At 34.3% G+C, this 9190-nt stretch overlaps 1 protein-coding gene across 1 annotated transcript in view; it reads right to left on the bottom strand.

Moving 5' to 3' along the window:
• Window positions 1-1655: 1655 nt before the first annotated feature.
• LOC149207233 (putative disease resistance protein At1g61300) overlaps window positions 1656-9190 on the bottom strand; it is a 10738-nt gene continuing 3203 nt past the window's right edge. The window contains exons 2-4 of the mRNA XM_089397971.1: window positions 7980-8254; window positions 7647-7669; window positions 1656-4530 (exon numbers count right to left, since the gene is read on the bottom strand). Coding sequence (XP_089254097.1) covers window positions 1656-4530; window positions 7647-7669; window positions 7980-8254 — 3173 coding nt within the window. The remainder of the gene's footprint in view (window positions 4531-7646; window positions 7670-7979; window positions 8255-9190) is intronic.

Here is a 9190-nt window from a genome sequence, read left to right as displayed (position 1 = left end):
CACAGGTCAAGTTACACATCTGATAAACAATAACTGGAAAAGCTATACAATATTCATAGTAATACACGAGCCAAATTAAATCATTCCACATGCTCACTTTGCCGACAGACCTGACCGTTAAATTCAACTAAACATGGAAGTCCGCGTAGGTTACGGCCTTTTTCTTCCACGGTACTTCACATGGTGGCTGCCTTCCTTTCCTTGCATCATCTTCCGTCTTATTTAAACACCATGCTCTGCCTTTTCTGAATTGCATTCCAGGCATTGCTCTTACTCTGGCTGTTCGCTCTGTGCTCGAGGGAATTCTTTTTAGTTTATTGTTTCAAATCAAGAGGAATTACAGTAACCGCTGAACTAATTCATTGTACCCTGAAATTGTTAGGGTGAGATGGAGGGTGCAGCTGTAGCAGTATTGGGCGCACTTATTCTAATTTTGGTTTTATTTTGGTTTTTATGGCAGTCATAGTTGGAGGGATTATTTTATTTAGAGGAGTTTGTTCTTATTTTGTTTCTTAGATTTGTGTGTGGTTGAGATATTCTCTTAATCAACAGACTGTGTGTTTAAGATAGTTTCCCTACTTTGAAATAATACCTCACTTATTTATTTATAACATTATTTGATTAATGTATAGATATAGATTTCCCTTATGAAAATTTAACAGTTTCAAAAACTTGTTTCACACTAATTTTTTAATTTCATTTTTTCTAAACCCACATAGGTGGAGATAAATAAGAGGCACAATAAATTTTTGATGATCATTTAATAAAAAATAATTTAAGTAAGGTTTAAATATTTGATTTAGATATACAAGAAAGTTATTACTTTCATTTTATTCATTGATAAAATGGTTACAATGAAAAATACATTAGACACACTAAAAACTTCAAATTCTTTGAATTGTATAAATACCATACAAATACTAAGACATTAAAAAAATATAAATAAAATGTAACTTCAAATATCTTGGATTGTATAAATTGAAATACACTTAAAAAATAAATAAAACATTTAAACAGGAATTATTATTCAGCATCATGGAAGTAAAACTATCACAATAATTATACTTTTGCTTGAGAAATCAAAAGGTTGTTACCATATGTAATAACTATACTCAAAGCTGTCACGATATGTAATAATTATACCATTCTATAAGAGATCAAAAAGCTGTTACAATACCCATGACAGATATAAAATACATCAGAGTCTTTACAAACATAACAACCTCTTTGTCAAATGTGTTACCACCTACAGGTTAAAGCGCTGACAACATGTAGCTTTGAGCACCACCTCAAAGAAAACAACCGCAAATGCTGAAGACTCTGAAGATTTCTGTTCTACGAGGATTAATGTTTACAAAAGCATTCAACCTCACGTCCACAGAATTCAAATTAATATCTACAATTAACCAAACAATAAGATATGAGAAAAGCCCCCACAATATTGGGGAAAGAGAGCCACAGAGATGAGTAAGTGGGCAAGGGAAGGAAGGACAAAGAGATCCTAAACCTGGTTCTTAAAAATTAAAAATAGAGCCAAAGAACAGGGTAAAAGGTATTAGATCTTTGCTGTTGTGTTGGACTGGCACGATCTAGCAAGTACTGAAAATTTGAAGTGGTGGCAATCCCGATCCGTTGTCTTCTGCGTTGAATCAAGTCTATGCCAAAGGGAACCACCCCCGCCTTGATCCTGTCCTCCTTATCGATGCTGTAAACTTGTCTCTTGCTAATTTGAGGTTGTTGTCATTCTCCATATTCTTCTCAATGGATATTACAAAATTATCTATTGTCAATTTGATCCTGCGCTCATGAAAAATTTTCCAAATAAGATCACGCTCGTCGCCTTCAGACCAGAAGCCGTCCTCCCATTCTGGGCAGTACTCCACCCCTATTTCTTCAAGACTAGTCATATGCTGTAGTGCTTCGGGCATTTGTTTCAGCTTGTTGCAGTTCTTCATTCGCAAATGCTTCAACATGGGCATTGCCCCATTCTCAAGCGAGGGGAAACTTTCCAAAGAGCTAAAGTCTTCTATGATGAGAGTTTCGAGTTTGGAAAACGCCATACGTTCTCCAAAGCCCCTTGGAAAGTGACTGCACTTATTGTTACGTGACAAGCGTAGCTCCTTCAGATTTGGAATAATTTGTAAGCCTTCATACTCTGTGCTAGAGTCGTCGTCTTCTAACAGTAGAAACACGAGGTTCTCAAGTTGAAACACCCATTTTGGCACTGCGCATTTGCGAAGACGAATGATTTCAAGGCGTTGCATTGATTCCATGTCCTCTGGAAGGTGGAGAAGAAGGTGGGAGGAACTGATATTTTTGATGGAGAGAGTCCGCATCTTTTTCATGTCCACAAGTGTCCCCTTGAGTTCACCCTGTGATAATGATTGAGCATCTAATGTAAGTGACAGGTGTTGCAGACGGGTCAATCCTTTAAGATCCGTCCATTGCAAGGCCGCATCAACTGCTTTTAATTGATCCCCTTTGAATAGTGGAGCGCCTTTCAACGTCCTTAAGTGGACGAGCTTAGATATTCCGGCGGGCAATGACTTCAAATTTGTGCAGCCCTTCACATTGAGATACACTATATATCTGTGGCCTTCAACCCCCAAATGCATGCTAGACAGCTGTTGACACCAGCTAACATCAAGAAATTGGAGACGCTTCAGACCACTCAAGCTGTTGGGCAGCTTTTTGATGTTTGTTTTGGATAAATTTAGGAACTTCAAATGTTTTAAGTTCCCAATAGACGTGGGCAATGACTGGATGGAAGTGTGACTTAGATCTAACACAGTCAAATATTTCAGTTTATCACAAAAACTTTCAGGAATTGATTCCAGTTTGATGTTATTGCATAGGAATAGACTGCGGAGTCCTGTACATGAAGGGACGGCCTCATTGATTGTTGATAGATTATTTTTAATTAAGGAAATTCTACGGATACCCTGACACTCATCAACGGGTAGTTCATTCAATTCGAGTCCGGGCTTTAAGAAACTTTTAGTTTCCTTGTGGGATTCGACGAGAGCTAATTCATGCAATAAATAATGCAATTTACAATATTTTACCCGCCCATCCCGACCAACCTGTGAACTCTCTATCACACATCGACCAATAAGTTGGTCTATATAAGAGCGTGCTACCTCATAGATAGCGTCTCGTGATTCATGGCCAGAAGTAGAAACAAGTCCTTCGGCAATCCAGAGATGTGCTACGTATTCGGATCTTATTTCACTATTTGGAGGAAAAGAACAACAGTAAAGAAAACAAGCTTTGAGAGGATCAGGCAATGCCTCGTAACTTAACCTGAGAGAAGGCATAACATCCTCGATAATACTCTCTGCTTCATCTAGACGACCGAAGATCGATTCCCATTCATTAGGAAGCCTTCTAACGCTTGCCATGGAGGCTCCTATTGTTTTGATAGCCAAAGGCAGCCCAGAACATTTCTGTACAATACGGTGGGCGATGCTGGTCAACCGAGGCATTGGCTGCTCTGAGGACGTAAAATTAGAATGAATACAGAACAATCTCCAGCTATCATCCTCCGACAAAAATTCCATATGATGAATTCGACTAGCCTGCATGGCCTGTGCAATTTTGTTATCACGGGTGGTGACAACGACCTTAGTTTTGCTCTCCAGTGGAAACTGCAACCCTATCTTTTCCCAAGCCTTTTTGTCCCACACGTCATCTAAAACAAATAAACAACGTCTTGGTTTTAGATGTTTGTTCTTTCCTTCAAAATATTTGTTAATTCTGTCCTGAATTCCCTTTACACCCCCTTCTTTTTCCTCAGACACTTTTATCTGTCTGCACGTCGACAGCAGCAGCTCTTCAACCACAAATTTGGGTGATACTGTAAGCCACACAAATTGGTCGAAACTGTCTCGGACCTTTTGGTTGTTGAATACCTCTTGCACCAGAAGGGTTTTGCCCTGTCCTCCCATACCCACAATAGCAATCACTTTGAATCCATTTTCCAATATCCACCGACTGACCTTTTCAGTATCTTCCTTTAATCCCACCGCTTGAAATTGAGATAGAAGAGCACAGGATTTTCTTCTTTTATCTTCTTCTGAAGATTCAATATATGCATTGAGTGCTTGAACACCAACAGTAGCATTGAGGGAGGTCAGATATTTGAGATATTTAGCACCCGTGTGTATCTTTGTGATTCTTTCCTTCAGTTTCCTAATGCTCCTGCCCATTCGATAGCGGAAAATTATGTTGATGAAAATAAGCTTGCCCTGCTCGCATTCCTCCACTATGTCGACAGCATCAGTGAGAAAATCCTCAAGTCTGTTAAGCCAATTGGTCACTGAACTAGAATTGGAGCTTCGGGTTGCTCTCGCATCCATCAACAGGCATTTGATGGAATTAACCTCATCACAAATGAATTCAAAATCTTCTTTGAATCTAGTAACTAACCATACCTCATTGACAAGCTTTTCAGTGAACATAGATGACAATTTGTCTGCAAGCTCCTTAACAATAACTTCCTCCATCTTTGCTCCTCCGATTGCAATGCAGCTACACAGAATCAAGCACGCAGTCACGTCACCTCCTCAATCTGGCTACAATATCGTTAATGAGCAATCGTTAACTGTCCTGCATCGACAATAAGGCAATGGTATAAAAGCAAAGCGCAAAGCGTTTGTGTATTTAACTTTTTCTTTTCCTTTAGCTATTCCCGATGCCAAGACTGATTAAAATGATTTCTTTCGTTTAGGGTACGCTAACAAAGCTAGCCTGGCCTGTTCTTTATGGTCAAGGAAACCTGGAAAGCTAAAAAGGGTAAGGTGCATTTCTTTTTTGATTCCTGAGAAATTGTGTCGACTTTCGACTCTTTGGAATTGAGCTTGGCATAAATTAACGCTCCTCTCTTTCATCGCAAAGTGCTGGGAAGGGGAAGGAATGTAACCTTCCCTTTTGGGTGTTGGAAACTCGTTATTTACGTTGTTAGGTTTAAGGGGCTTTTAATCAAATAAGAAACATGAAAATTTATGTCCGATAACATTATTTATTATTTAAAGTTAAATTTATTTTAATAATTTATAAACCTGTTTTTCAAAATTCATCGTAATTTAAATGAAGAGAATAAGTTATATATTTTTTTATAATTTATAAAAGATATGTTTTTTTTAAATGGTTAAAATTTGTTTGAAAGTCAGTTTAATTGGTGGTTGAAATTTGTGTAAATTGAGAAATCTAAGGTTCAAATTTTTCTAATTGCAATTTTACTTATAGAGATAAAAACGGATTATAAATTCGAGTAGTAAATATATGAAAATATGTGTCAAATAAACTGCTAAATTCCTCTAGAAAAATAAATTACAATTTTAATAAATATAAAATATTTTATTGAAAATAATAAAAAGTAATTAATTATATATATATAACCTTAAACTAAAGAAGTATGGATTTTTAGTTAATTAAAATTAATTTTATTTTTTATTCCAAAATTCAAAATAATTTTAATATAATTAATATTTAAAAAAATATATATTTAATATTTTTATTATAAATGTTAAAATTATATTTTTATTTTAATAGTATTTTTAAAATAGTTAACATGTTTTGTGCTGAATGATATGTTTTTTTCTTTTTAAATAATTTATAGTTTTTATTTTTAAATCGAATGATATTTTTGTTTAACAATTTATAGTTTTAATTTTAAATTAAATATTTTTTTTACTGTACCTTAATTTTATATTAAAAAAGTTATAGTGTTTTAAAACAATGCGAAATTTTCAATTATTATTTAATTTATGAAAAAATTATTTTAAATATGATTTTTTTAAATAGTGAGAAAATTGATTATAATTTATTGTCAAATAATTAGTGGAGATCATTAGTAGTAGTGTTAATGTAAGTTAACTCATCACTGTTATTAAAAAATTATGAATCTTTGAATTGTCTAACTGGTAGTCCATAAGAGAACAGGTATTGACTAGTGCCAGATATCTTTATGGCTTGGGTCATTAACTTATTTTTTTACACCCATTAAATTTATATACCCATTTACCTTTCTTTTCATATTTTCTAATAAAACTTAATATTAAAGAGTAGCATTAACCCATTTTTAGCTGTAGAGATTTATTATTTTATTCTATCATGTGTTTTTTTTATTAAAATCTGTGTATAATGTTTTGGGTGACAACTCAATTGGTGATCAAAGTAATGTGAGTTCAGAGAAAACTGAGAAATCCAAAGTTTAAAAAAAAAAACAAGTGTACACTGTAAAATTTTTAACCTATTTTTAACTATAAAAATTATTATTTTATTCTACCATGTGTCTTTTATCAAAAGCTATGTATAATATTTTAAGTAACAGCTCAATTAGCAATTAAAATAATGTAAATTCAGGGAAAACTGAAAAATCCAAGATTAGACTCTAGATTCACGGCTCATATGAACTATTGACTTCCTACGGAAAAAAAACTATTGTGTTCCTGTGAAAAAATCATGGGTATAAGAGACAAGCGGCACCAATCCATCTTCTTTGGGCATAACAAAATTCATTATCTTCTTTTTCTCGAGGGTTTTATAATTATAAAATAAAAATGCCAGGTATAAGAGAAAAGCCGTTGGGCATAAAAAGTTCATTATCTTCTTCTTCTTTGGGCATAGAGATACCTCTATAGATGCTTTCCGTGTGATTTAATTTAAGGGATTAATGTTAAATCATTCTAGAAAATCTTAAGTAAATTATTGTTTATTCATTATCCGTGGAATAAGATTTCTTCGGGAGAGAAAAGTGTTATTACATCATTATCCGTGGAATAAGATTTCTTGCAAGAGCGTGTTTTACTTTAATTAAATAATAATAAAAGCTGGAATTAATAAAGACTCACATTAAATCATGTTACTCCGTAAAACACCTGGAAGTCAAAGGTGATTTTGATGGTACATATTTACTGTTCTTAACATATGCTGTAGATTCTTTCCGCGTGATTTAATTTAAAAGATTAATGTTAAATCAAAAGTGGTAGTATATTATTGTTTATTCGTGGAATGAAAGTGAAAAGTTTTATCACATCATTATCCGTGGAATAATATTTCTACTTGCTGGTGTTAGTGATTATGATACTATGATGCATAATTATGACACTTAGTAAGTAGTTAGAATTAATTTCTCCAAACATTCTTTTTTAATTACAATTATCAAAATTTAAACTAAGATGTCTATTGGTCTGAGTCTTAATTAGGCCTATAATTTAAAAAAGTTGACATCAACTGTCTTTTCTTTTTCTCTTTTTCCAATTCCTGTAACTTATGAATTGCTTTAACTTTTTTCTTTTTGTTGTGAGTTATAATTTCAGATTCTTGATTTTTTGATGCAGCTCTTCCATTGTTCCAAGCTATCCATGTATGTCCTCGATTTCTTCAAAAACAGTCTTGTATGTGGACTATTGCCACATGCCATCTTCTTTTGTGTGCATTTCATAATCAATATTTCGCTGCATCATAAGTATATAATAAAAAATTATCTCTTCATGACTCCAATGGATGCAAATTTCATTAATGTTTTCATCATCCTTATTGTCTTCAACATTCATTTCTGCAACTTCTATGCAGACTTTATCAAGACATGGTGTTCCAAGTCATGCTTCAAGGAACCTTAATTCTTCTTCCAAATTTATTACTTTTTTTTGGTTGCTACTAACATCTGCACATTCAAAATCAAAGTCAACATTAAAAACATTTGCAAAACTACATCGGTTTTGTTCTTTCTACTCTACAATGATAGATTTCCTCTCTTGCGCTTCCTTCTCTGCCTCTGTGGCTTCCACTTCTTCACTAACTTGTGTTGTTGCAACCCAATTGTCTTCCAGTTGGTTTTTAGAGTTGAGTATGCTTCTCTCACTGAATAATATCATGTCGATATGATGTTTTTGTTGCATCATCTACAACCATTCATCATTAGCCAACTAGTCTTCATCAAACTTAACATCAACAAATTGAATTGTTGGATTCACCATAACATTGGTTGCTCCAATGACAACTTCATTACTATCAACAAGCATTGTTGTTGGCTTTACCAAATCGTCATCCAATTGTGGATGTGCACAATGGGATTCAGGAGCATTTGTGTGCTCTTTCTCTGCTTCTTTTGCATTTTTTTCACAATCATCATCCACTTGTGGATGAGCACAACAAGATTCACCAAATTCTTCATCTTCAACTAGATTACTCCTTGTTACACCAAAATTCCTTTCAAGGGTATCCCAGACCTCCTTAGCTGTCTTTGTATCTAAAATTAGGGATAAAATGTTGTCATCTACAAATTATTTTATGCATTTCAATGTGCAGGCGTTCTTTTTCCTTTTGGCCGCCATCTCTTTCAAATAAGAATCAAACATCTGTTGTTGTTGCTTTGACTTTCTTAGTCTCTTGGATTTTCCCATTTGTGGAGTTCTAGCTAACTGTGGCTCAACAAGCAAATCGACCTGTAGATATAGTTGTTGCTTTTGACTATGCTTCGTCTTTTCGTTCCTTGGAATATTATGAATACATCATATGAGGTCGCCTTGACTTTTCATGTTGTTTTGTTGTTGACTTTGGCATTGCACTTTTCGATACATGCACATGCGACTTCACCCAAAAAAATTCAGTTTTGTAAGTTTGTTGCATTCATCACACATTCTCTCTTTGTCGGAGTGTGATGAACCAGAAAAATGATTTTATACTTGGTTCCACCATTCGCCTTCAATTTTCTTTAGCTATGGAGTCAGAGCACTTTCTCTATGCATGTTGAGTGGCTTCAAATGACACACTACGACTAGGACAAGTCGTGCTTCATAAAATCTAACTTTCACTCTGGATCCGTCAACAATTTGTTTTGCCCTGGCTTCTTGGCTTTCCTTTACTGGTTATGCAGTAACTGTTTTCTTGACAGGAGCATCTTCTTCATAGTTGGCTTCTTCCCCTCCTCGACTTCTTGATATTTGTTGCTCTCAAGGAATCTTACGTAGACTAAACTCTGATACCATGTTAAACAAATGAAAAACATGGAGCAGAAGTCACAATTCTCATTACTCAATAATATTTAAATAGATTACATAGGAGACATCTCCAATAAATGACTAAAATAGAACTCAACTAAAATGGACTAAATAGTAACTGACACTTAGATGGACAATTATGACACCTAGCAAGTGATTGGAATTAAATTTATCCAAAAGTAAGA

Source organism: Pinus tabuliformis, chromosome 1_2 (assembly GCF_031772625.1).
Source record: "Pinus tabuliformis cultivar Carrire ecotype Pingquan chromosome 1_2, CPIR1, whole genome shotgun sequence".
In the NCBI taxonomy this organism is placed as follows: domain Eukaryota; kingdom Viridiplantae; phylum Streptophyta; class Pinopsida; order Pinales; family Pinaceae; genus Pinus; species Pinus tabuliformis.
The sequence above is the reverse complement of the archived record's forward strand: the minus strand, read 5'-3'. Positions and strand labels throughout refer to the sequence as shown.